We start from the raw sequence: 27,920 nt of genomic DNA, 5'->3' as shown, positions 1-27,920 counted from the left end.
AAAGAACTGCTGTTTCCCAGTGCATGACATTTGAGACACTTCTAAGCAGGCAAAAGTCATGCACTCCTGTCTGTCCCCAAATTTTCTGACAGCCATAACCCCAGTATAAAAGTACAGCAGAAGAAACCCTAGATGACAAAAGGAGGTAGAGTCACTTTCAAAAATACTCTGTAGGTACAGTGAAACTGAGCATAAAATTGTTAAATCACTAAGAATGCATAGTAAGAAATATGTACGTTATATATAAAGTAATAAAATAAACTACATAACATCCTATGTGTCACCTTTTTATTGTTTTCTTGCTCAGAATCTTCAACAGCCTAAGGGAAAAAAATATATATACATTACCCAAAGAAAAAGCAATAGGAAACACTCAAAGTAAGGAAAAAAAAATCCTCAAAAAGTTAATGCATTTAGAAAAAGTACACCCTTTTCCACCTTCCTGTGTGGCTCATCTGTCCCATACACTCGCAAAAATTTGCAGTTTATTTCAAATTTGGGTATACAAGATATGAAATTCCAACAGCTACATAGCAATGGAAATAGGAGGGGGGATGCCAGACAGTTAAGCCCAAAATAGTGCTATCCCTAGATGCTGGGGACACAAAGTTTCAGAGAAGAAAGAAAGAGTGACACACCCAGACAACACAAAAGATCATCTGATCCGGATACGCAAACTGCCCAGGCTCTGAAAACTTCAGGGTTAAGACCACTGTAAACTGTGCTTTCAATGTCCACATTTGGAAAAGCCCTATCTCAAGATGTTATACGCAATGGGACAGTCTGCTGTCTATCTTCAATTACAAGTTGCCACTACTGAGAATCTTAGACAGATAAATGTTGACTTGGCACTAAACGTACATTCCTAAAGATCGAGTCACTGATCAGCAAAGAAGTAGAGAAGTTACCCAAGGGCATATGCTGAGGATGAGTGACTAATCTGAACACACCCCCACCCCCCAACAAAACCAAACCAAACCCCAAAATACTCAGGTAGTTAAGGACCAGCTGACTTAGTAAGTGAAACCAGCCCTAGAGCAAAGAAGTTAAACAATACTTCAGTGGGAGGATTCATAGAAGTCCTGAAGAAGCAAAGATGTTGACCTGAAGAGAGACCAAGAAGGCAGGTCTGATGTCTTGGTGATAACTGCTAGAGACATACTGCCCAGGGCAACCTGTGCTATGAAGGATTTTCCATACCTATACTACTGTCTGGAGTAAGAGCCAAAAGCAGCCAGGCAGGAGAAAAGTGGCCAAAATACTTGAGTGACAGAGGAGCATGATCTGATAAGGTACCCTAGCACTCGCATATGTTTTGTTGTTTTTTTTTCCTATAACAAGCAACTATAATGCCTTCAGTGCCAGAGCAGGCTTAGTTTTGAATACCAATATTCTGTATCTAATTACTGTCAGGTAATATTCAAGTTACTGAGCACAGATAAACTGTACTAAATCAGGTATGAGTGGAATAAAGGGGACTCTTACCCTGTCTGCCAGCTGGCTCTCTGGTATAGCCCCACTGCCATACCACCCCACTGGGGAATGATTGTCCTATTTTGCCTTCACTGCTGTAGGTAGAAGGGAGAATCTACCCTAAGAGTTAATTAAAAATGACCGAGGGAATCCCTGTAATGAAGACACAGGCTGCAACCTTGCAAAAAACCACTGTTGAGTGAGGAAGCTGATATTCGACCTCATATTAGGGCTCTGCAACTGAGATGCAAAGTAAAATATCAGAGGCAGGAGCAGGAAACTGCTTGCTGCTTTTAACTAGTATTTTTTATCAAATCCTCCACTTGTATACTGTTTTCCTACATACTGATTCTGTTTCCTCAATGAGTATTCTACCTGAACAAGCAGAGAGTATTTTTGGCTACAGAATTTTGTCTTCTCATGAGCCTAAAGGTTAGGAATCTGGTGAAGATCTCGGGTTTGATTCTTCTCACAACATATGCTGTGACGCTTCCACAAAACACAGTGTCTTTTACACCTACCTCCACGGAAAGCTTCCAAAGAAATATATATAAGAAGCAATCCCACCTTTTTGACGCTGATGGCAACAGCTTCTTTTTGACTGTAATCATCTACAGTAAGGTCACTTCCAAATTTGTATTCTGGATGAGCTTCTTCTTCCTGGTCAGCTGCACAGAAAAGAAAAAGGATCAGTGCAAAAACCAGCAACTGTTGGTTCTGTGTGAGACATGAGGCATTTTTTAAAAACAGAAATAAAATCCAGGGTATTAGATTCCCAAGCATTAGTAGTAAATTACAGTTAAGGCCTGAGATTCTTACAGCTTTGACATGGCTAGTAAGAGAAATTTTATTTACTGTATTTTTGAAGGAATCAGTAATTTGCTTAGCAAAAGTGTAAAAAACCAACAACCAATAGACTTGGGGAAATAATGAGAAATGATGACAGAGTTCTTTAAATAAAGATGTAAAAAGCTACTGGTGTCCAAGTTTCTCACGTGCATTGTTAGAGTTTCCTTACGTGCCCCTACTATAGAGAATCGTTTTCATTTGCTTTTAAGGTGATTTTCCGTTAGAACCTAGTGTACTCAGAAGAAGCTAAAAAGGCCTCTTACAGACACAAAACCATTAATCACATTATTCATATGGATTTAATCAATAATTTTAGAAAATACTTATTTGAGCCTCTTGGTAGTCTAGCACATAATTAATAACAGCACAATAAGAACACTATTAGAAATAAGCATTCCAATGCCTGCAAAACAACAGAATCTCCTCTGTGGTCCTTGATCACCTGAAGAAAGATACTGAGAGGCCTTGCCAAAAAAATGTTGTACTTCAATCTTTTTTAGCATTGCAAGGACAGATACCAAGATTTGGATCACAAAGAGAATCTTTCATGAGGACCTCTACTGACTGCAACAGCAGTGGCTCTGTACTAGTGAAAAAAAAAAAAAAAACCAGAAAAGAAGAAAAAAAAAACCAACCACAAAACAAAACCAAAAAACCGAAACAAGGCAAGGACCAAGGGGTAGGCTAAAGTTGGGTCATTCAGCATGACATCGGTCACAGGCCAGTACCTTGGTTCAGACAATTGCAGGCAATGCATGATTTACCTCTTCTGAGGGTGGACATTTAAAACAGGCAAGGTGAATGTCTGTTTTTCTCTGTTGGCCATGAACACATTCCACATCACTGGCTCAGAGCTCGATGTTTATGCTGAAGATATCTGAAGTTTGGCAGAAAAAATCCTATCCCTCATTTTATTCTTATAAAGTATAATGCAATAATCCAATCTGATGTTGACACATCTAGTGACAAAATCTGTTTTCAAAGCAAAGATCACAGCTTCCCAGTCTCTCACACACACACATATACACACAGTGAAAATCTGACTTGGTTGCTGCTCCAGTATGACTTCTGAACAGTAAGTGGAAGTTAAAAATTACCACTAGTACCACCAACTGAACTCACATTCCTACCACAGCCTGCCACAGAGCCAGAAGCAACCGCAGTATGTATCTGAGATGAGATGGTAAGGCTGGAGGTCTGTATAAATTGTCCTGCACTGAGCCCAGACTTACTGCTGCTGCCACAGACCACGGGCATGTAGGTAACGTGCTCGTGCCAGTCTAGTGATTTACCCCAGGCAATGTTTGAGAGCCCTCCTCTATGAAATCCTCACCACTTTCTATTTCTTCTTCATTATCATCCTCTAGGATATTTACAGGAGCAGAAGTTTCCCCAGCCTCCATCATCTTTTTCAGAGCATCAAGCTGTTCTGTTAATAAGAAAAATAAAAATAAATTAGTCATGACATGAACAGTTTGTAGCACAAAGAAATACATGAGAACAATCATAAATGATTCTCTGATCCCGAGAGCTACTTTTATTTAATGGGTTCTCTAAGTTTTCAGTTAGCAATAAAATTTTACAGAGTAAGAGCATCATTAGACATACACTGTTGTTAGATCTGAAAAGCGGTCAGTAAGGGCTGTATCCAAAGCTCACTGAAGTTAAGAAAAACATTTCCATAGACTTCAAACATCTTTGGAGCAAGCATATTACTTCTTCAAAGAATAGACAGCTGTCTCTTTGGTGCTCGATCTATGCAAATGGCGGCAAAGTGCTTGGATTTTCAACTGTGTTCCCATGTGCATTTCAGTTACACAGTATGAACACAATCATGTATGACTGAAGTCAGTGGAAGGTCTGCATGCTTATTTTGAATGGAGAAGGACCAGGGTTTATCACTACAGCCATACTGGAAACTAACATAGCAACATTATTATTACTGAAAGAAGATAAATATCAGAACTGGCAACAATAGCAAGAACAGCAATTTGAAATTCCATTTCATTTTATGCTTATCCTGGAAAAACACAGCAATGCAAACATACCAGAGTAGGCACAATTTACAAGGGATTTTATCTGCATTATGTTTTAGCTCAACAAGCAATCTGATAAAAGTCCCAGGATTACATTTCTAGGTCTATCTACACCTGTGCTGCATGCTGATATCAAGGCCTAGGCTCTGGCACTCATATGAAACAGAAGGGCAAACAAAGTGTCATTTACATATAATTCATATTCTTCCAACACTAAAGTACAAGCAATTTGGAAACTTTAATAACAAAGTCTATTTGTATCTATCAGGACTTTTGTTTAATTTAATACTTGACAAGCTTTACTTACTTTTTTCTACCTCAGGTTTCAACCTTTTATTCTTTATGAGAATCTTTCTTCTGAGGTCATTAGGTGAAGGTAAGGCTTTACCTGGATCAAGCTGTAAAATAATTTCAAGAAAAGGCTTAATAACACCTATTTGGCCTCTTTGTATCCCTATTTGGGATTTCGACTTTAGGGAAGCAATGGTAAGGGGCAGTGAACAAGCAGTGCCATCTCAGGCACAACCCTGGGAGGTAGTATGACTGCAGTTACGTTGTCTCCTCTGCTTCTTCCCTGTCCCATGGGAAAGCTGTGCTCAGGTAAATGCTGGCTGAAGCCAGCACACTGGCCTACATCATCCTCAGCTTCACTGGTCAAAACTCTCTCCTGCCTAGCAGTGGGCATGGATGTGACCTGCAACTCTTCCTAAGAGAATTTCCTACTTTCCCTCTCTCCCTGTGGTTCACACACAATCCAAGTTACAGTTTAGCCCATTATCATTTGATCTCTAAATAAGTCACCTTTTATGGTTCTATCAAGCTGTAATAATGCAAGTGAGGCAGCCCACACATACTTACAGAGCAGAAATGGGCTGGCACTGGCAAATGGAAAACTACTCAGTCCTTAGCTAAGTAATGAGGACTATTTTTGCCAGTAGGACTACAGGGTCACATCTTCCGTATTTGTGAAAGACAAATGGCAAGTTTCACATACACAAGGAATTACTACTAAAAGGTTTGTTCCAGTTTGGGGAAGGAGAAAAAATATTATTGAGAAAAGACGAAGTCCGAAATCCTCACATTTAAGCACTAGCGCATCATTGAGGCTAAGAAACAGAGATTTGGGTACAGTAATTAGCACCCTCTCCACCTCAGGCTTGCTAAGAATTTTATGCAGGGAGTTGTTGGTACAATGGACTGCGGTTTCCAGTGAACCATAAGTGATACAGGAGAAGAAGATATTTCCAGGACTAGTAAAAAATCTTAGAAGAAACATTCAGATATTCTTATCCTTAAACCCAACTCTGAGCTATGCAAGAAGCAGCATTCTAGACGAAGAAACAAAAGAACAAAGCACCATGACTTAAAACCAAATAAAAGCAGCGGAAGTGACAAATAACAACTGAGCAAAAAAACCTGAATCAACCCCCCACAAGAATGGGTGCAAACCTCCTTGCAGGAGGGTAATGATTATCCGCAACCACCAGTCTAGCTCAGTCATAGGAGTTTCAGCATGTTGGATGAAAAGAAAACACAATTGTTCCTGAGAGCGCTTGGGCTGTAATTCCACTAGGTGTCAGTGCTGCAGAGCTCATTTATCCCCAGGCTTCCAGAATGCCAGTCTGCATCCTCAAGCAAGGGCATAGCTGGATGCCCATTTGGACAAATATTTGCTTTTAGTTAAAACCAAATCTGCTTCAGCCAATGCCATGTGTCTCAAGTCTGCTCTCCTTAGTCAACTAGTAGAGGTACCAGAAACCAAGTACTCGTAAAACACGCATTTCAAGCTCCTCCTGCCACCTCTGCAACATTTGCTTTGTGAGCAGCTAGGGACTGAATTAATTCACCGTTGAGGAGGAATGGACACAAAATGCAGAAGGCTCAGTAGTGCTACAGACTACAGGTAGCTGAGGCTAAATATTGGGCCCTGAGGTAGCAGCATGGCAGCCTTTGGCCAGCCCTGTTTTAGGCTTCCCTGCAAGCTGCTGGAAGCTGTCATTTGTGAGGAAATGTGGCAAGGTGCTACATACATTACAGAGGAACACTACAGATGTAGTTCTCTGGGATGCACTTTTCAGGACAACAGCCTGATATTCACCAAGCCTTGTGTGTTGCTGTCCCTGCAACATGCAAGGAAAGCCAAGAAAAGCACAGCTCTAGAGATGATAATGCCAGGAGCCCCCTTTGCCAGGGTCACATAGACAGGAGCTGACTGGTAAGGCAGAGTCCTCTGCTGTGGTCCCCCACAGCACTAAAGAGCACCTGCAGGTTTTGGGTGGCTGCTGGCAGACAATGAGCGCATTGCTCAGGAGAGTACAGAAGGCCTGGAGAAGTAGCTGCAAGCACTGGGTAACAAGCTATTGAAGTCTCAAATATTGTGTCTGTGAAGAAGTGTCTGTTATTATCTCCTGCCATGTAGGAGAGTGAAATGCATGCAGATTATAGTGCCCTTGATAGTCCAAATGAGACTGCAGGGAACTCTTCATGCTTAATTTAATTCTTAATGCAGTAGAGGAGGCCACCTACACTGCAGGATCTGGAGCATGAAGCATGCAAAGTGCAGCTGAAAGCTGAAAGAAGAGGTTTCCTCAGCTGAGACCATGCAATTTATAATTAATTGGTTTTCAACAGTGACTGGCAATTTCAGAGTTACATATGACCTGCAAATACAATGTATGTGGTGTATTTTATGTAAGTGCTGATATTACGTCACACATCAAGGGGATGGACTTCCCCAGGCTGCTCGCCAGAGCCCTGCACAGAAGAGATTAAACAAATCAGATAAGGACAAGTTTGTACCAAAAAGCATAGACACCCAAAATCACTAGTCGTTTTTGAAAGCAGAGGACTGGCAGTGAACAGCACTATAGGTGATATGATCCCAGTTTATCATCTGTTTTAAATATAGCTAATATAAAAAAAATAAAAAGACTGGCAGAATATAACATACTGGATGTGTTTCTAGAGGCTGCTTCAACAGGAGATCTCCAAAAAGATCTTCACAGTATTTTGACATCTTATACTGTTGATATTTGCTGGAAAAGATGATGTTGGTTAATTTTTAAACATAAAAAAGATATCACTATTACTCAGCAAAACAGAATAATACTAAGTAATGTAGACATCCCAAATGATATGCTGCCCACTTTCTCTCAACTGAGAAATATCACTTTACTGTAATTATACTGTCAATAAAAAGTCTATTATCTGACACAGATGAATTTAATAAGACCAAAAAAGTAGATTAACTGAATCCCACACAGGTAATGGAACATCCAAATATATTTCACAGCTTTACCACATATAAAAATATTGCTATTACTAAGCTAGATAAAGATTGATTAGTATATTAAAGTACAGTCTCTTCCAAGTGACATTCAGTATACCTGCGGATCCCTACACAATTTTCAAGTACACTCAAATTATAGTAATAATAATCAAAATATAGTTTTGAGCTGTATCATCTCTCTCATACTTTGCATTATTAAAAAAAAAAAAAAAAAAAAAAAGAGGGGGGCACCATATACCTGCAGTGATTTTCAAATGAAAGAATGACAGGATACTCTGATGTAACAAATGCTGTTTCCTTAATGGCTTGAATTACATCCTATAAAAAATGCAATAATAGGATTCAAATTAGAACAGATCAAATTACAATCATAATGAAAGAGATTTATTTGTTCTCCACCCCACCCTGAGAAACACAGAGCTGAGTCTCAAATGTGCCAAGTGAAGCCAGAACTAGAACAAACTGTATGCTCATCCTTCTCTGTTCCCCCGCAACAACCTGGACTCAGCGCACAACAGCTACCTCACTGCATCTGCAGCAGCGATGGCAGGGATCACGAACCCATCAATGCTATCCCTGGATCTGCTGCCATCTTCTCTTACCAGGGAGAATTGCTACTCCCAGAATAACTCCTGCATCTTCAGGCTTTTTCCATAGCTAAGGAACTTCTCAGAAAATGGAGAAGATATTTATTCTGTGGTACAAAGAGCCATAGAATGTGAAAATATGGGGCAAAAGAAGGAAGCGTGCTTTCTGCAGTTTCCGTGGAAAGGCAGATGTAACACAGGGGGTGTATTATGCGAGTCAGAAATAAGCCTTAAGATCTGGGAACAAGAAACTGTGCCTATGTGATTTGTCAGTCTGTCACATGGGAGCAGCATCTGGGTACTGAGGAAGGGAGGGTGCCCTGCATGGATTCTTGCCTGGGGGTTCTACTGGGGCTTACTGCCAGGTGTAGAGGTCAAGCATTTACCTTGAAAAGAATGTCTGTACACATTGCTTTTCCATGCGTTATTATTGGTTCTTGGTCTTCACCTTTGCCATCCCAACAGTCCAGCTCAACACACCTAAAGACCCAAGAAAAATGATGTCAGCTTCCTTAGTGTTTCAGTACAGGCGAGCTACTTTGGACACGTTCTGAGCAGTGATGTTCAGAGCAGTACGTTACGAAGCAGTTTGGGGCTTTACACAATTCCTTTCAAGCTGCACGTGTAATTTCAGACTGCTTTTATAACTTTTTTTTTAATAACTTTTATAACTTACACTACTTTAAATATGGTATGTGTGGGTCAATATATTTACACCTGAACAATAATGTTTTTAGCTCTTCTAATTTGTTCTCTCATTCAGTTAACGGTGACACATTCCAGTACGTCAAGAAACTAAGCAGAAAATCATAAACTGATTCTCATTTCCATACAAACTTCTTAATTACAAAGCAGAAAGCCCTCCGAAATTCTTCAGTTGTCATTTTGACATCAAACTTCTGTTACTTTTCTCACAAACTCTCTCTTGACATCAATTTCTACGTTCCACTGCCTTTCAACATTATTTTGTGAGAAAAAGTATCTTAAATACGTATATTTTCATTTACCACACTAATATATTTATACATCCAATTATACAATATATCACCACCAAGGTATATTATGTAGGTTTAAAGTATTAGATTCACAAATATTAAAGGATGTTATCTCCTGCTCCCAACCTGCATCCAGCCAAAAGCACTTGTCTGTACATCTCCACTGAAGACTTGCCACCAAACTGCCTGCCTGTTAAATATGTATTGTGAGAGGAGCTGATGAAATAATGAGCCAAAGGATGGTCCATTTCTTGATATAATTCCAGACGATCTAGGAAAACTGGGGCATTTTCATCTGACATCAAGTATCTGCAAAACCCATCACTTGATATGACACCTAGAAGGAAGAAGAAAGCATGGTAAATTGCTACTAGAAATTTATAGCTGGCAGGAATCAAACTGTCTCACAGAGCAGGAACCCTAGCACAAAAGCTATGTTTAAGCAGGCTTCTGCAAGCAAACAGAAGCTCTCCCCTTACGGTGCTCGAAGCTGACCAGCAACTGTGTCCCTGGTGCAAAATCTGCCATTGTGTTCCCAGATAACAAAGGAAAAAAAACCAGGTGCCCACCTAGCTCAATAACCTATGTCCAGCACTCACCATTAGTAGACCTAGGGCATCAAGAGGATGTGAAGAAGACAAATAAGTAGGGCCATCGCCTCAGAATACTCCCAAGAATTTTGGGCTCTGGGACTCTTGAGAGACAGGAATTGAGAGCTTGCATGTACCACTTTTCTATGGTACTTTTCTCCGCTCTTTCATATTTAGACCTGCCCTGGCTGCGCTTCATTGCTGTTAATCAGCTTGCAGCATGTGCAGAGGCTGTTCGCCACTCACAAAAACAAGGGGAGGTGTACCTGAAAACGTTTGCAGATGTTCATTTGGAAATGAACGTGCATTAGGAAAATCTAAGGTACCTTTAAGTTTACTGTTTGAAATAAAAGTTTATTCCTTTATAATGAAAAGCAAGCCATTTTCTACAGTGAATATGGGACATACAGTAATTCAGAGGACAGAATTCGTAACACCTTTGCCTTATTTCTTTGCTGTTGTACGCTTCATAAAGTATAAAAAATATAAATCAAGGGATAAATCTTAATGAAAAATCAGTAAGAATAATCAGCACCGCAGTATCAGTTTTAAAGTGACCAAGAGACTGAAAAATTATCTGGGGTATAGAAGAAGGGATTACTCACAAAGAGTCACTGCAGAGAATGGTTATCTGGCACTAATTTGGAGATTGCTTTCCCTAAAGTCATATAAAACACTCAGCTGTTGTTAAGGCACAGGTTGCAGCAGTCCTATTTTTGTTTTGTTTAATACAACTTTTCTCTTATACAGAGAACTCCAGTAATCCTGCTTTTCATTCTGCTCCTAGCTTTCTGAAAAAATCCTCTACCGGAGCTTACATTTTCTGTGCTTGGTGTCAGCCAGAGGTGAACTGTTCTGGAACGTCTTATTCAAATCCTTTCAGCCAATTCTGAGTTTTGGAAGAAGAGGAAAAAAGGGGGGCAAAATGGAATTTTCAACTTCATGAATGTTTTTATTTTGTTGATCACTGAGAACTTAAAAGCAGCAGCACAAAATATCTCACAATACACACTTCTAGTGCATCATCTAGTGGAAAAAAGTCACAGCTGGGCAGGCGTCCTAGAAAAACAACGGCTGAGACTTCAGCAACTTAGCAGAGCTCTATGTGCTCAACAGACAGGACTTTCTATTTTTGACATGCACTGACCAGGCAGAAGAATTTGCTTTTGTAGTGTTCCTGAGCAAACTCTGGTTACTAAACTGCACAGCATTAACTTGTTCAGCTTTACTGACTCCTTCTGTTACTGAAATGCAACTGAGGATGAGTCAGTTGCTTATTGCTACTGCCTTGTTGTACATCAGCCTTGTTTCTTAATCTACATGATTTAGCAAAAAAAGGTGTTGAGCTTAATTATTTTGCTGAACAGCAAAGTTATATCTAAAAAGAAGGGGAAAGAGACTGCAGAAAACAGCCACTGCTGAGATAAATTCTTGCCTTCTTTACATGCTAAGGTTCAACATGTTATTATACGAAATCATCTTTCTATCCTACTGATTACATTGGGATAAAATCTGCACCAGTGAATACGACCAGTGGAGGAACACTGTAAGAGGACACTGCTGCTGTTCTGTTGTTACTCTCCATAACCCTATCCCTGCAGGAGGTTTACCACATTTATTTAAAACCTGTTAGAAATGTAAATCAAAGAAAGAAGCTAAATAATTAGCCAAGATTCAATTATTGGCTAGAAGAATAAGCCAGTATCATCCCCCTGCTACAGCCTGGTGATGGCAAAATCTTCTTTGCAAATTACTGAATGTTGTTTTCCAGTTTTAGATTAATTTCCGCCTTCATAAATCATGCCTTTACATCTTCCATCCTAAACAGGTGGCGGCTACATTAGTACACCTTCCTCATTTTGGAAAATATGTGAAATACACTGGCATCAAGAGAAATCACAGATGAGTGCCTTTAAAAAAAAAGGGGGGGGCAGAGTTGACTAAACCCAAGTAATTAATACTTGGAGAATCTACTTCATGTAGAGAGGAACAGAAATACGCTACAACGCTTGTGAGTGGAAAATCCTCACAACATTTATAAATTACTCCTAGACAAGAGAAATAGCTCCTTCTCTCCTAGGTGATTCCTGGAAAGTACATGTTTACACAGAACTAAAAGAGCAATCTATTAACCCAGCATACAACGCAGTGTCTGAAGTAGCATATACGGTACAAGCTCTTCCTCTAGTGATTTGGTCAAAAGGACTAAAGTACTATAAAGAATGGTGAAAGCTACACATCCAGCTACAGAAGAATTCCTTAAGTTTGTAGACAGAGGAAGACAACTGTAAACTCTTCCTAACCACTGGCCCAGAGAAAGTGAAAGGCGCAAGTGTTGCTGCAGAAGACATCGTTGGTGCCAATACCTGTGATCACAAAGCAATATAAAAGCACACAGGGAATCCAACAAGGCTGCAACACTGAGCGAGAGCTGCCTCAGGCTTTACTGAAGCAGTTTAAGATATCGCCTCCTTCTGTTGTTTGCTTTGCACATCCTTCATCAGCAGGGGCAGCACTAGTGGATGTGTAAAAGCTACTCACCTTCTCCAGTGCTAACTTGATACATTAGCCTGAGTGTCTAGTGAAAGTGGTTTCCTGTTAGGATGTCTGAAAGCCTATGGGCTTTGCAAGGCTGCAGTCTCTTCCTCTACATGACGACAGTAACTTCCAGCAAAAGGGCAGGGAGGAACAGATGGGGATAGCAACATTTTTAATTGCTGCGGTTGATCCCGACACAGCTTGTTCAGCAGAATGCATAAGAACTGGGAGCTAAGTTCAACCACTGACACCTCCAACACCCACAGAAGCTCAGGACGTGAGCAGTCCACAGATGGCTTGGAGACGCTTCCTGCAATCTTCTTGCTCAGAGAGAACATTTTTCAACACACCCATGTACAATACCCTGTCCTAAGGTAGGCTGCTGCCCTCAAGCACTATACAGATTATATCATAAGAAGGTGGATGTATGTCCAATGGTGCACATGGTAATTTTTCATCTTTAATTTTCACATAGTACCTGTACAGCTTTGCAGCCTCTCTGAGACCTTGGCCGTAGCCACATGCATGTTGCCTTGTTGCTAGGAGTCTCCATGCTGCTTCCTGTTTACTCAACCCTAGCCTCTCCCATTTTGTAACAGGATGGCTGTCTTTGTAGCCACACTGTAACCTGGATCAGGGAAATAATCCTTCTAAAAAAATCACTGATTTTGAGGGGGAGATATTTTTCAGCAGATCAGTTTCCTGATCTAGTTCACTGGGTGGCCACACAAGTGCTTGCCCCCTGACCACAAGGATTGTAAGCTCCCTTTTAAAAAGTTGGGTGCTTTGGAACAAATTCCCCAAATGCCTAAAACCAGTGAATACTGAATTCCCTCCCACATTTACCTTTACTCTTCAAGTCTTCATCTGGCTCATATGTCTCAATTATCTGCATTGCTCTTTTTGTGTCATAAAAGGGAAATAAAATTTCATTGAGCCGAGGATCTCGTTGATGCTAAGGTTAGAAAACAACGGAATTCAGCAAAACAATATAGTGCATGGCTATCATCCAAGAGCATTTCATTACTGCAGATGAGAAAGAAAGAAGTGGATATTTAAAAAAAAAAAAAAAAAAAAGGCGCCCTAAAACTTACAGACAATTCAACAGTAATTTTAGCTTTAGGCAGAAAACGAACCTTATCTTTCATAAGAAACCTAAGCAGTTTGATTATAAAAATATTTTAAAAAACCAATCCAGGGCAATAGTATAACTGGTCTTACTCTTGCTTGTTGATGAAAATAATGACTGCACGTGGTATACTTGCAAATGAAATGTTGAAAATAAATAGCTAAATCTCTCTTCTTTGTAAATTGTCTCTCTTCCTAATCTTTTTTGTAGGTCATGTAAACTGACAGACTTGACTGATGGCACTGTAATCATCTCTGCAAAAATGCATGTTTTCAGCAATATCTACAGCTAAGGTAAAAATTAAAAGTAAAATAAAGCTATACTATAAATACAGAATTTAGAACCCAAATTTATAAATCTGCAACTACTGATGATTATTTGTGAATCGTGGAAACACCATGTTGTTAACTATCCAAAATCAGCATAGGTTCTTAGAAGAAATATTGCAACTTAAAAGAGCTTCACAGTATCATCTCTTAATTCACAGTAATTTACAATATTAGGATTTCACAATATATGTAATATTTAGATAAAATTTAGCAGTGATTTCTAATACACTACTAAAACTCAGAGTTTTTAAGTTTTCACTTAATAGTGTGCTATGTAACTTTTTTTTTCTCCATGCTGGATTACAGCTGCACACTGTGCGCCTGATTCTCCATTAAAAGAAAATTAAAAACAGAATCAAACTGAGTAGTGGCATGTAAGCAGATGCAATAAAACATAAAGAAATAAATGTGACTGTGAAAACACTCTTTTAACTCAGTAGGTGCATAGTTTTCAAGCTTTAGTTTAAGCAGAATTCAGAAATGTAACAGGCCACCCCCATATTGGTGATCAATAATTCGGAGTGGTCAGGATGGTGTTGATACGGCTTGGCACAGCACTATCAGCATTTGCTGTAATTCCTTATGTGTAAATTTTTTGACATTTTTTTCATGAAAAAAGCAATATCCAATCAAAAATAAGCACTTGATCTCCTTTTCTTACAATTGCTACATTGGTGCATATGCTTAATTAATTGCAAGAAATTACAACCAATGCCAATTTAATCATGCAAATAAGGAGGGATCTTTCAAGTAACGCTACTGACAGTCTGCAGCATCTAAGATATAGCAGTTTCATTCACTACAGATCAGCTGTCTGGATATCTAAGTAAAACTTAGATGAAATATGATATGAGAGCAGATGGATGCAGGACATAACTTGCTAAGCAGCACACAACAGCAACACAACATGGGCATGCAACAGCAGTCTACTGTGACAAATGAAGAGCTTTATACCATTAGTGACAATACACCACTTCAAAAAATTGTAAGGAATAGAAGGGAAGGTTCTTAAATCAAGAAAATATATATTCCCCACTCTCTCTCTTCTACAGTTAGTCATAAGCAAACAGAAGAAAATAAATGGGACAAAGCAAAAAGTCTCCTCTTGAGAAAGAGTCCCAGAGTTATCAGAAGGAACTAAGAACAAAATATTCTTGTAGCAATGATCATCACTCATTATCAATTTACCATTTGAACAAAAGCATGTCTTTATGTTTACTTAGTTTAAAAAATAAAGCAAAATTGTCAACTGATGGAAGTTTTACTAAAAAAAGGAAGAATGCTTACTAGCGTCTCTTGGGGAAACGTTCTTCATTACTGACCTTGTTGGCACAGGAAAGTTGGAACATAAAAGTTGACCAGAACTAAAAGCATGACGTTTCCTCTAGAAAGACAACATGCCCCAGGACTAATTTTGTATGTCTAACAAAGTTGCATTTGATTATTCTAGTTACCATATTAGACAGGACACCCTTACACTAGACATTCTTAACCATATGAGGGTGAACCATCTAAAAACATGGGGAGAAAGAATACCTGTATGGGTCTGCAAAGAGAGAAGGATCATTTAGTCTCCTCAACCTGGCCTCCAGTCTCCTCCTTGAGTGGATACAAACTGAGATGCACAGCACTTAATGTGCCGGAGCTAATTTTGCCTCTTGAATTTTTACTGTGCAGTGGTAAGAAGGGCATCCTTTCATGGAGATGAAAAACAGAGGGAGATAGACAGAGCAAGCGAGTGAATGGGAAGGAGGGAGGAAGAGCAGGCAAGCGAGAGGGAGGGAGAAGGGGAAAGGAAGTGGGAAAGAGGGGGGATAGAAAAGAATCTCCTCATACCTCCTTCCCAGGAGAAAGGGTGAGTCCTGGACAGACTACTGAATTTCTATTTTGACAGTTACTTGGCTTATTAATTTATTGCTGCAAATGAATGGCAGGAGCAAATCTCAATAGTAGTGATTTCAGTTCTTCTTCTACTACATTTTCTTTTTTCAAAATTTGGTTTTAAAAAAGAAGACCTAGACAAAATACTCAGTGCCTGACAATAATTAAATTTCTAAAAACTTCCCAGAAGCTTTAATACTGATACACAATTAAATCAGCTGTCAGCCAGCAGCATTTAAAAGTCAAATAAAGACAGCAGTTTGGGAAAAACTCCAGGAAATATCCTCATGCTCCCTTAAAAACCTGTAACACTTAAAGCTTCTGCAGCATGCCTTGGAGGTTACCGAATTCAAAATACTTTAGCTTGAAGACTCTCATGAAGAATTGCTCTGCCAAGTAACTCCCCTCTCCTATATCATGATAATAATCTTTTAATATTTTCCAGCATTAAACACCACTGCTAATTGTACTGTTGGCCAGCTGTCAAGGGGACAGAAACGATCACTTCAGGAGGGAGATTCTGGGTCATTTAGTGCCTTTCAAATCATGACCAAAACTTTAAACTCTATTTGGAGACCAAAAGACCTCCAGCACAGAGCCAAAGGCATTAGTTCCAGTCATAAGAGTGAATGTCCTACTCTCTAAAACCACCTAACTAATTTTTCTCAACTCTGGTCACCAACTAAAGGGCCAACTACAAGATTTCCAACTGCAAAATGAGTTGTGTCGATAGGAATGTAGCCAACAAGATGCATCTTTTTCCAATACTGCCCATAAAATAAGGCTTCTAATTCTGTAAAAAGAACTGCTACAACAATACAAAACTGAGAGCATAACAACTCAATTTTAATTTTTTAATCAGTTACTGGAGATAGCCAGGAAGTTCTCACAATTGCTGGCAGCTCTTCTTTGGAAGTTTAGGCTTCAAGGAAGCACATTTTAAACTAACGCAACTACAGAGATCAATTTTAAAATATTGATAAAATAATAATTTACTGAAAAATGAGGATTAACACTAAAAAAAAAACATATCAGAAGCTAATTGGGTTCAAGGGGAGGACAGGGCTGTGTGCTTCAAGCAGTGAAGTGTATCTTTCACTACAGCTGAACTGGGGGGCTGAGGTACTTTAAGGGGAAAATTTAAATCATAACATTATCTTTTCTCTCTTCAATGCAGAAGCAAAAATTATGTGCCTTAGCTATGACTCCAGTCCTGCAAACATTTAGACACTGAACTTGGTAAACAGCTGTGACAAAAGAACATCTCGCAGTAGTAAGATTAAGCATGTGCTCCAATTTGCTAAGAGAGAGAACTATATGGATATGAACTAAGGCCCCAAGTGTGTAACCATTAGTCCTGCAGCTGTTAATCTTCTCACAATCTTTTATTTTGGAATACTCTTTCTACATGTAACTCAGGTTTGGTGAAGAGCAAGGCATGCATTCCCTTCTGAAAAAGAAAATTATATTCTAAATTTGATATATGGGGAATTTACAGGTTGAATCTTCATATAGCAGTATCAGATATATAAAAAAATATATATATACACACATACACAAAATACATAAAATAGATTTATAACTAGTAAAATGATTTTAGATGGAAAGAAGTTTGGTAATGCACCCAGTCCCTAAAAGATCATGCAGAGAGGTAAAGCAGCTATCCATGTTCCAGATGACAAGAACCTACTGGTACAAAAACAAGCAGAATGTGCCTGTTTTCCATGTGTATGTTCTTGTCAAATCTACATAGCACATTTATTGTTGCAATTCCAAATGAGTCAGTCTTCTATAACTTACTGTGCTTTAGGAATAGGGAAAAAACCCAGTCCCACACTGTTTATTGAACTATTTCGCACACTCACGATGTTTTTACAAAATACTAAATACTCTTGCCAACAACTGTATTCTGGAACTACAGCAATAAAAATATTTCCTCTTATTCTGCACACATAGTATTTTAGAAATCATATACAAACTCTTAAAATATCATCTTAGCTCTTAGATTTGTAATAGATTGAAATAATACTGTCGAGAAGAATCAAACCACTGTTTATAATAGCCTACTTCATTTTTTCTATTATTCATAAGGATTAGCAGATATATTTAGCTGTGGCCTACAGGTAAAGTAATTGCTTATAATAAAATACTGGGTGTATTTTAGTTGAAACTGCATAGAATGTAACAGTATAAAATGTACAAAACTACGTAACACACAACATAACACAACAGCAAGTAATCAACAGATGCAATCTGCAAAGCCAACATGTAGAAAGCACAACAACATACAAGGCTGGAGCTGATTTTTGCACCTGGATGTTACCATAATGGAAAGATCAGCAGATCAAAAGCATAGCAAATAATGGCATGATTCATGCAATGGGAAGATTGGAAGAAGCAAGCCACTGCAGACAGACTTGTATGGTAGTTAATGTATGAAAAAGCTTACTTCATTTAGAAAGCTCACTAATTGGTCTACCGTTAAATAATCAGTTTTGTCTCCATTGCTGAAAAGAAATTTATTAGAGAATGTAAGTTTTCATATACGATGCTACAGTAGGTATGATTTACATGTTGACATTTTTGATACTTTTAAAACTACCTACTCTTCTACCTGAAGTAGCTCTATAATCTCAAAATGAACAGTCACAGAAAACATACTAACTGTCTATGCTTGGCACAGTGTATCTCCCATACTTACTATAACTTAACAAACGTTACTTCATAAAACAACATGTAAGTCCTCCAGCTGAGAATAAATTGAGTGAAGAAATGTTTTAAACTTCAAATTTCTTATTTAATTAGTTCACATACTGTGTTAATCACCTAAAGGAGCAAGTCAAAATTACAGTAGTTAGTAAAGCCAATGCAAAAAAAAAAAACAACAAACAAAAGTTCCAGGTGCTTCCTCTAACTTATGTAAAAGTTGCTCTAAAATACAGAGCAAACTTTTACATTAACAGTCTGAGAGGGAAGGAAGGGGAAAAACATAGACTCAAGTTTGTCTTAAAATACTGCTGATTCAAAATACTACTAGGATTCAAGGTTAGATAATCTTTAAAGTGTTCTGTCACTATTAGATATAGACTAAAAATATAGCAAAATGAGTTTAAAGCAAGATTATATTAAATTTGAACTTACATCTTCTTAAAGAGGTCCTCTATGTCTGTGCGGGGACATATCTTTTGGGTGAGCTCATAAAATTTCTCGTAAGTAAATGCTGCAGGCTCAATTTCATCATTCTGCAACAAAATGCAAAGGTACGCTTATCCAACAAAAGACAGCTTATATGCTCTTTTCCCAAGAGCATATCTTATATCAGAAAACGCAACCAAGAACTGCTTTAGCTCTTTACCTAGTGTACACTAAGTTTCTTTTGTATTTTCTGAAAATGATTCTTAATTCATCTTTATCATAGATCTGTTTGATCTTATATTCTGACCTCACAGTAACATTAATTCTACATAAACATAGAACTGGGAAACAGTCTTTATTTTTCTTCTGAAGCTTAAGAAAACCCCAGGAAGTCCAAAATAGTGTACAAACTTCAAGATGCTTATACTGAAGACAAGGAAGATTGAGAAAAAGTCCCAAGTTTGGTGCAATGGTTTTAAAAAGCAAAGCAGCTCTCATACAGAGCCATGTAAAACTTCCATGACGGAGGGAACACATGGCTAACACATTCAGTATCATGTCCTCCTCTGAACAAGATGAGAACTGCAGCAGTGAGAAAAAATTCATTCCAGGTGCCAGGCACTGCTACGGCTGGGGATTCTTGTCTTTCTACACCCCCTCTCCCTGGCTGGAGACAGCAAGCCTCACCAGGCGCTTGCTGCAGTCAGGCCAAGAACTAAGGGCTAGAGTCTCCAAAATGGAAGAAGGGACACTGGGCAGGGAGTAAAGTAAAAAAACCTAGCTACAGCTGTAACCAGCCGTCACGTCTCTGGGGCTGCTGGCAGGGTCTCCCGCTGTGAGTGGGACAAAGCTGGACAGCAGTTCTCCAATGGAAGGGAGCAAAGAGCAGTAGGAGTCCAAGAAATGCAACTGAGAGGACAGCATGCAACAAAAAAAGTATTATGTGCATATTCTGTGCTCATATACTTTGTATAAATCAATGAACGGTAGTCTGTTACAGAAAAGAAAGGAAGCCTCATCTAAGAGGTTTAAGGACCACTGTCAAACAGATTTAATTACATTTTGGTTTTAGTAAACAACCTACAGTGATTAATAAGTTACTCATGAACAATAGGCATGTTTTTATGTGATGCAAATGACTTAGATCACAGCTACAATGTGAATGATTCATCAAATTATTAGTATACAAAAAAATTATTCAAAACCACTAAATACCTTTCCACTGGGAAGACCTAATTCCTTAAGTGCCTGAAAGATCACTTTTTCTGTTTTACCTGATGCAAAGGTTCTGGTAATGCTAAAACGAAAAAGAGTGGGGAAGAGAAGGAGAAATGTTAGTCACTTTTTAAACAATCAGCTCGCTCTCTCTTGCTTTTAATGCCAACATTTTCCTCTGGCTTAAACTGATGAATGTAAGCATCTTCCAAGCAATAGTGCTGTTGAAAAAGTCCTCTAAGCTTCACTGAGCAGCAGTGCTCTGCCTGCAAGCTATCCATTTAAAAATATATCAAAATAATGGACTATAAAAAGAACAAAAGAGGGTTTTTTTCCAATATGCTGGGATACAGAGCTGTGTAAAGCATTGTTCTATAGGCTCTTTTCAACTCTATGCATAGATAAATGACTGTGTTTAAAAAGTAGCAGATTCTACAAGTGAGGAGACTCATCTCCAGCCATTCCTGGTTGTGGTGACTTCCCTTCCTTTCCAACCATTAACCTATGCCTCCCATGTCACCCATAAGGCAAGCATGAACCATTCCCAATGGCAGTTTCCTTCCTCTTTCCTTTTCAAGCAGTCAGTGCTAGCAAGCAACTTTCAGCTGCATGCCAAATCTTATTCCCTGCCCTCTCACTAGCTGCAGTGCTCACTCCTCCCTTTGAATGCTCCCTCAACTTACAGCCATCATGGATATCCCTATTCTAGATATACTACACACAACTCATTTAGGCAGGTCTCAGCTGCCACTGAAATATTTCCATCAAACTGATTAACATCCTCTTGTTTCTGCAAAACAGGGGTGATTTCACCATGCATGCGACTGACAAACTGGTTTCACTTGAAATGAAATAAATCCAATTAAAGCTTAGCTATTTGGTATGACTAATGTGAAAGCATTTGGTCTATTTCTGTTTCCATCTGAGATGAGTTTGAATAACCTCTAACTCTGGAAAAGTAGATCCAAACTTGACAGCTCTCCTTCCTTCTGTTTATGGTCTAAGCTAAAATGATGTGTCCCATGACCCCTTGATTTTGGTGTCTCAATCTGGAGAGAAAAACTGAGGTGTGCATCCAACATCTATTTCTAATGCTAACAAAAGCTGTACATTGGGAAAGACTCTATAGCTGCTTGATAAGAATATGTTGCTCTTTATCATGAAGTGAGACAAACATTTGATGAGACTTCTTGTTAAATCTCATGCATACTAAATAATTTCACATGGTGAAAGATGTGAAACAAACTGTTGCTGTTATTTGTAGCCATAGCAATTCACAGTTGTTTTACTCTCCAAAACACTCTGAACTGCCTATGCAAATATTTTCATACTAATAAAATTAAGATCAGGAAGTGAAAGATCTAAATGATAAAATAATATTTTAAGAAATCTTGGCCAATTTTTTTTTTTTTTTTACTCAGTTCTTACAACAGTTAGATTTCTATGTCCCTATTTAGGCACCTAAATAAGTTAGTCGATTTCCCAAAGCTGATCAGTACCGACATGTTTTCACTAAAATATAGACTGAGTTTAACTTTAGGCACTTGTTTCTGAAAAATATCTCAGGCATCTATTTTTCCACCAATTCTAAAACATAGAGTAATGTTAGCTCTACAATTTACAACCTACCTCCAGCCCCACAAAAATATCTGTCTGTTCTAATGAATCAGGCCTCAATAATAATGTCATGTAAAAAGTGTAATATTGGCATTAAGTAATTAATCAGAAACTGTAAGACAAGATTCCATGGCTGCAGGGAACTTATTTTTAATGCCAAACTATTTTTTTTTTTTTTTTGCCAAAGATGACAGCAAACATAGCAGTAATTTGTAATGAGAGCAGCAGTCTAGAAAATATTGCATGAATCAAAAAAGATTGTAAAAATACAGCATGACACTTTTATTTACAATATCCTTAGCAAAATGAAACTACTTTTCCCTCTATCGGAAGAGACTTCATCCTAGCAAATCTACATTCACCTTGTTGTACACCTTGGAAGAAAACTGGGCTACTTCAGATGCAGGCAAGTTACTGGTTGACAGATACCTACAGGTGTTTACTCCTCATGTTCTACAGTAGTTTGGGGCTTTTTATGGTAGCATAGAATCATTTAGGTTGGAAAAGACCTTCAAGATCATTGAGTCCAACCATCATCCATGCCCATTAAACCATGTTATGGAGTACCCCGTCTACATGCTTTTTGAATACCTCCAGGGATGGTGACTCAATCACTTCTCTGGGCAGCCTATTCCAGTGTTTGACAACCCTCTCAGTAAAAAAATTTTTCCTAATATCTAACCTAAATCTCCCTTGCCGCAACTAGAGGCCATTTCTTCTCGTCCTATCTCCAGCCACCTGACAGAAGAGACCAGCACCCACCTCACTACAACCCCCTTTCAGGTAGTTGTAGAGAGCGATAAGGTCTCCCCTCAGCCTCCTCTTCTCTAAACTAAACAGCCCCAGCTCCCTCAGCCGCTCCTCATAGGACTTGTGCTCCAGGCCCCCCACCAACTTGGCTGCCCTTCTCTGGACATGCTCCAGCAACTCAATGTCTTTCCTGTAGGGAGGGGCCCAAATGTCAATGTAATTCCTCACAAATATTTAAAAATACTTCCCAAATCGGTGACTGAGGAGTATGAATCTATTGTGCCTGCTGATGGATTAAATGACTTGGTTACTTCAGACCTTCACCACTTTCCAACCATTACTTCAAAAATCAAGCCAACACACAAACTGTTCAAACAAAGCTTTTATCATGGTTCCACTGAATTTATCAGTTTGGCTAGAACTGGAAGTACCACTGCCTACACTGTACAAGAAATTATCTAAAACTATGATTTCCAACCATCAGCTGAGTATTAAAACAGATTTCTTCCAGGCACTCTGGAGTAATTGATACAAAACATATTTACTAAAAAAAAAAGTGTAATTTCAAATTAACTTAATGAAACTACTGTAAAAGAGATTTAAGCTTCATTTATCATAGTTTAGCTTTTTCTTTTTTTATATATTTTCACAGTTAGAATCTAAATTAGCTTACAACCTTTTAAATGTAGTTATACAGGGGGTAAGCATAAATTGAGCAAAGCTCATTTCTAAACATGCTCTAGCTGAACAGATGCAACTTGCGTATGTAGAAAATCCATTTTCTGCCAACAGAAAGCTGCAGAAACCAAGTAGATTTTTTTTTTTTTTAAGCAAACACTGACCTTTTTAGGCATCATTTACAGTAGTGGTAAAAACTGAAAATACAAAATATCTTACCAAATGCCTTATCCTTGTAAGATCTGTAGATATAGTTCTAGACTCAGACTGCTGTAAGTCCAAATGGCAAAACTGGTGCTCTCCTAAGATTTTTGCACTACTAACTGCCAGAATTTCTTCTCTCCCAAACATAGGAGGTTGATAGTAATATATACATGCCCCAGAGTATATTAAAATCCAAAAGTAGTTGAGAAGAATCTTCATGACTCTGCAACCCCCAACTGTACTAATGAGGAGTCAAGAATATTTATGCCATTTACCACCAACAGCCTAAGGAGTTTCACCTTCTCAAGGTTCATCATTCACTATGGCTATGTGCTAGCGGCAAAAATCTGTCTTAAACCTGAAAAGAAATGCAAGGAGCTCTTATTTCCCAGGTGAGATTTTTCCTTTTTTCCTCAGTGTTTTACTGCACTTCTGTGTGAAAATGAAATACAGGTGATCTTGTGATACACATTCCTACAGCTTAACAGATCTGCTGGGTATTCTGTTTCTGAGAGAATAATCATTCTATCTGTATCCCCAGAGCTACAGCAATTGCTACAGGAATCCCTGAGCAGCAGGAGGAGGTGGAGGTTTGAGGAAGCAGGGCTAAATAGATAACATTGTATTTAAAAACAGGTATATGGGAAGGGCTGACCATAGCAATCTGGAGGTCAGTTGAAGGGGAAGCATCAGTGGTTTAAACCAGTGGAAAGTGTTACTGGGGGGAGGCTTGGGTAAACAATGTGAAACTTGGTGCACCTTGCATAGCAGAGCCATTCTGCCCACATTGCCCAGTGCTTCCTGGCTTGCCTTCCTCATACACATATCCTTCTCCTTATGCATTCACCTCCTTCTGTTCCCTCTATTATCTTTCCACACTCCTCCTCTGCGCTAAGTGTTCATGGGAGAAGGAGGGAAGCAAGGAAGTCCCCCACATCCCAGGCTGCCCAGTGCTGAGACACCTGGGTGGCTTTGTCCCACTTCATGAGAAGTAGCTGTTGCTGGATCAGGCCAATCACATGATGTTGCCATCCCCCATCAGGGCTCTGATTCACCCTCTTTTCCAATGCAAGTGTACATTCACATTCCTCCTCTACAACTTTCCTCCAGCCTCTCACTGACATCTCTCCTAGTCCTTTCAGCAGGTGATACAGTGCTTCCCAGATGAGCTCCCAAAAGTTGCCACATTTCACCCACACCAACATAGTGCATTCCTTGGAGCATCCAGATGTAAAGAAGATTCAGCTTCCCTCTGCACAGCATGGAATAGTAAATCCCTTACAAATTTATAAGCAAATTACTTTTGCAGTACATTAAGCTGCTAGAGACCAATTTATGTCAACCTGGAAATAGTGCAAATTTGAATTTAAAGATTTAATACACTGGAACTAGTGGACTGGACTCTCTTCAGCAAAATGCAGGCTTGTCTGCATATGCAAATCAGTGTGCTGTAGCACAACGGAGAGAATTTATGCCTTGCTAAACGCGAGGTAAAGTATTTCAAGGCAGAAACAGTGGCAGGCAAGCTAGCACACTATAAATTCATACTGATGAATAAAGGTCTATGTTCAAACACAGGCATAGAGCTCTGAAGTCTTGAAAATGAATTTGCCCCTGTAGTATTGTTCCCTCATCATCACCCTTCAGTTAATATCCCTTATGGGACTTCTGCACAGAAGGTGCTTCATGGCAGTTAAAGTTTGAGAAATGAGCAGGGGCTTGGTAATGTGAAAGCTGAAAGACTAATACACAGAAGCAGCCTTAACACTGTCAAGGTGTCACTTGAGTCATGAAACTAAAGAAACCTGGAAGGCAGCATGGCAGGCCCTTTGTCTTTTTGCAGATTCTACAGATGCAAAATCCTCTCTTTCTCCCTTGAAAAAAAATGATCTGTGAAGCTTATCTTACAAAGTCCACCTTCTTGCTCCCTTCTATGAGTTTCTATTTATGAAAAAAACAGCATGCCCCAAAAGTGTGGTTTTCACATACTGCATGAAGAGGAAAGAAGCTCAATGTGTCAGCAAGAATTAATTTCTAGAGCAGGAGCGGGGAGAATTACTGCCTAGCCAGAGAGGACTGAAAATCAGTAATAGTTAATAGATGTACAGAAAGAAATACACTGTTCTAGCTTTTCTGTTACTGACAACGACTAACCCAACAATTCATTTACCACATGGAAAAAAACAAATATTATCCTGGGGGTTCCTATAAAAGCAGAAGAATTTTTGGCAGAGCTGTATCTGTCTCTTTTACAAGGAACTAAATTTTAAAAGGTACCTTTTTGTCCTCTACTTAACTAGGTTGCAAGCTCTTATAGTTCTTTTGGTAAGTATTTTATGAAGTTTTACAAGTGAAAAACCCATCCCAGAGTTTGAGAAGTTTTAAACTGAGAAAACTGATGCTTTTAGCTCTAAGTGACTTTGAAAACAATTACAAGCACTCATATCTTCATTACAACGGACTAAGAAAAAAATTACTAGGCTGATAAGCAGTCCTGCTTAGTTTACCAAGGAGGTATGGAACTCAGCTAAGCATGTCTAATTCTGTACTTATTTTTACATAAGTATTAGTAATAAAATTGATATTATATTTCATTATTAAGCCACAGAATTTTACTAACATTATACAACCTGTACCTGACAAAAACTGGAACTCCCAGTTGTGCTTACCTCCGAACTGGAATTTTCCCATTTGTGTTTGTTAGAAAGGCCAGTTTCATCCAGCTGAAATTAAGAATGAAATATTTTTATCATACCATTTATTAAAATCGGTATCTAGATACTTATATTTAGCTTAAGATTATTGCCATGTCTGTGAAATGAATACAAACAAATAATTGTTCTGTAATAAAAACACATTTCTATAACCTTTTAGCGCTTGAGGCAGAGTAGTTCTTCAGCTGTAAAGGCAAAAAGCAGTCCAAAAGAATCAGTACATCAATTAACAGAAGTGTGAAGACAAGAAAGACTTATGGGGTTTGGTTTGCATATGCATCAATGAAAGAACAAACCAGACAATAATTAAAACATACAATACCAATAAAGCGAGTGAACAGTTCTAAATTCTCTTACAATTTCTCCTGAGCAGGTGCCAGATATAGACTTGAGACCTCTTCTAGTCACAATGAAAGATAAACTCTAAACTAATATAACATCATTTTCTTTATTACACCGTTCTGCGATTGAAAATATTGAACTATGAAAAACAAAATTTTTTTTTTTTTAATTCCAAGAAGGAAAATACAAGGACAGCAAAATAAAGGAGAAAGGGGAAGAAAGTAACTTACTGTTTCTTGAGACATGTCATTGGACTGACGTTGTTAGCTCTAAAGTTATGTATGATGGATCCAAGTCCTTCTACCCATTGCTGAAAAACATGAAAACACAGAAACACCAAATTAGGAAAACTGAAGAGGGAAAAGGTAGGAAAGTTTGTCTTAGGGGAAGGCTGCTCTTCCTTGCAGCTATGGATAATGTTAATAACCTGAATTGAGGAAAAAAACCTGCCCACTCCACAGCCTATAACACCACGGAAAAGTCTGGCCGCATTTTATCCATTACTATTTCATCCTTCGCTAAACAAAGTGATCATGCTTTCTATTCTTCCAAGTGCTACATGTAGCATCAGTGGTGCTATTAAAACAGTTTATTGCCAGCAAAGGCAAGTGGTCCCTTGATTGATTTATTAAGCCTTCTATTTATAGGCTGTATAAACATATGCCTCCCTTTCACTTGCGACTGGCAATATTAGCAATTACTAAGCAACATTATACAATATGTGATGACATATCTAACTGGCCCAGTTTTAGAAAAGGAATGAAACAAAATATTAATAAACTAGAGCAAACCACAAGGAGGCACAACAATTGTTCTGTGACGTTGACCTCACCTAACACCCTGTTACATACTCAAGTCCTGCTTGCTTTCTTGCTTTCATCCTTAAAAAGCAAAACATTCCAGTAATCGTTGGGATGATTTTCAGCCAACAGCAGCATTGCAGCACTTATGTAACTCCTTTTTATGGATCTATTTTTCTACTATAGCTTGTACCTAGACTTTGCAGTACTGTATAGAAGCTTACGGATTAGGCCCTAACATGAACACCCACTGATTCCAGCAAGAATCCTGACAGAATAAAGCTATAGGAAGAGGAAAAAAATGACAGCACTCCAAGCCAAGTTCAATCTCAATTATGCCATTGTAATGCTAGGATTACTCAACAGATAATTTACACTGGTGGAACTGAGACAGGATTTGTTCCACTGCTTAACATTAACCTTATGAATAAAGAAGCTTCTTGCTTCCAGCCAAATTCTGTGCATGCAGCTTGAATTGACTTGGGCAGGATCCAGAATCTGACACTTATAAATAGATGCAGATGAGTATAATTTTCTTTTCATGAATGAGTGCTGTACATCTGCAAAACAGATGAAAAAGTCATCATTTATATAGGAGGAATACGAACATCTTTGGAAAATGGCATATTATGAACTGCAGGCAGTAAATCCCTATGGGCTAAAACAAGGTCTAAGGTGTCAATTCAGCAGATAAACACACTTAAGCAGACCCTTGTACTCATAAGACTTTACAAGCACATCACAAACTTCTTTCTAAACAAGAAATTGT

The 27,920-nt window shown here is 38.6% G+C and overlaps 1 protein-coding gene across 1 annotated transcript in view; it reads right to left on the bottom strand.

The window, feature by feature from the left end:
• PLCB4 (phospholipase C beta 4) overlaps positions 1 to 27,920 on the bottom strand; it is a 97,746-nt gene that overhangs the window by 54,164 nt on the left and 15,662 nt on the right. The window contains exons 6-19 of the mRNA XM_075035452.1: positions 26,582 to 26,661; positions 25,965 to 26,018; positions 20,047 to 20,128; positions 18,838 to 18,938; positions 18,146 to 18,203; positions 13,204 to 13,312; positions 9,356 to 9,566; positions 8,621 to 8,714; positions 7,886 to 7,965; positions 7,309 to 7,393; positions 4,666 to 4,756; positions 3,656 to 3,751; positions 2,041 to 2,141; positions 285 to 320 (exon numbers count right to left, since the gene is read on the bottom strand). Coding sequence (XP_074891553.1) covers positions 285 to 320; positions 2,041 to 2,141; positions 3,656 to 3,751; positions 4,666 to 4,756; positions 7,309 to 7,393; positions 7,886 to 7,965; positions 8,621 to 8,714; positions 9,356 to 9,566; positions 13,204 to 13,312; positions 18,146 to 18,203; positions 18,838 to 18,938; positions 20,047 to 20,128; positions 25,965 to 26,018; positions 26,582 to 26,661 — 1,278 coding nt within the window. The remainder of the gene's footprint in view (positions 1 to 284; positions 321 to 2,040; positions 2,142 to 3,655; positions 3,752 to 4,665; positions 4,757 to 7,308; positions 7,394 to 7,885; positions 7,966 to 8,620; positions 8,715 to 9,355; positions 9,567 to 13,203; positions 13,313 to 18,145; positions 18,204 to 18,837; positions 18,939 to 20,046; positions 20,129 to 25,964; positions 26,019 to 26,581; positions 26,662 to 27,920) is intronic.

The sequence above is a fragment of the Buteo buteo genome, chromosome 9, assembly GCF_964188355.1.
Source record: "Buteo buteo chromosome 9, bButBut1.hap1.1, whole genome shotgun sequence".
In the NCBI taxonomy this organism is placed as follows: Eukaryota; Metazoa; Chordata; class Aves; order Accipitriformes; family Accipitridae; genus Buteo; species Buteo buteo.
This window is presented reverse-complemented; position numbering and strand designations above follow the sequence as displayed.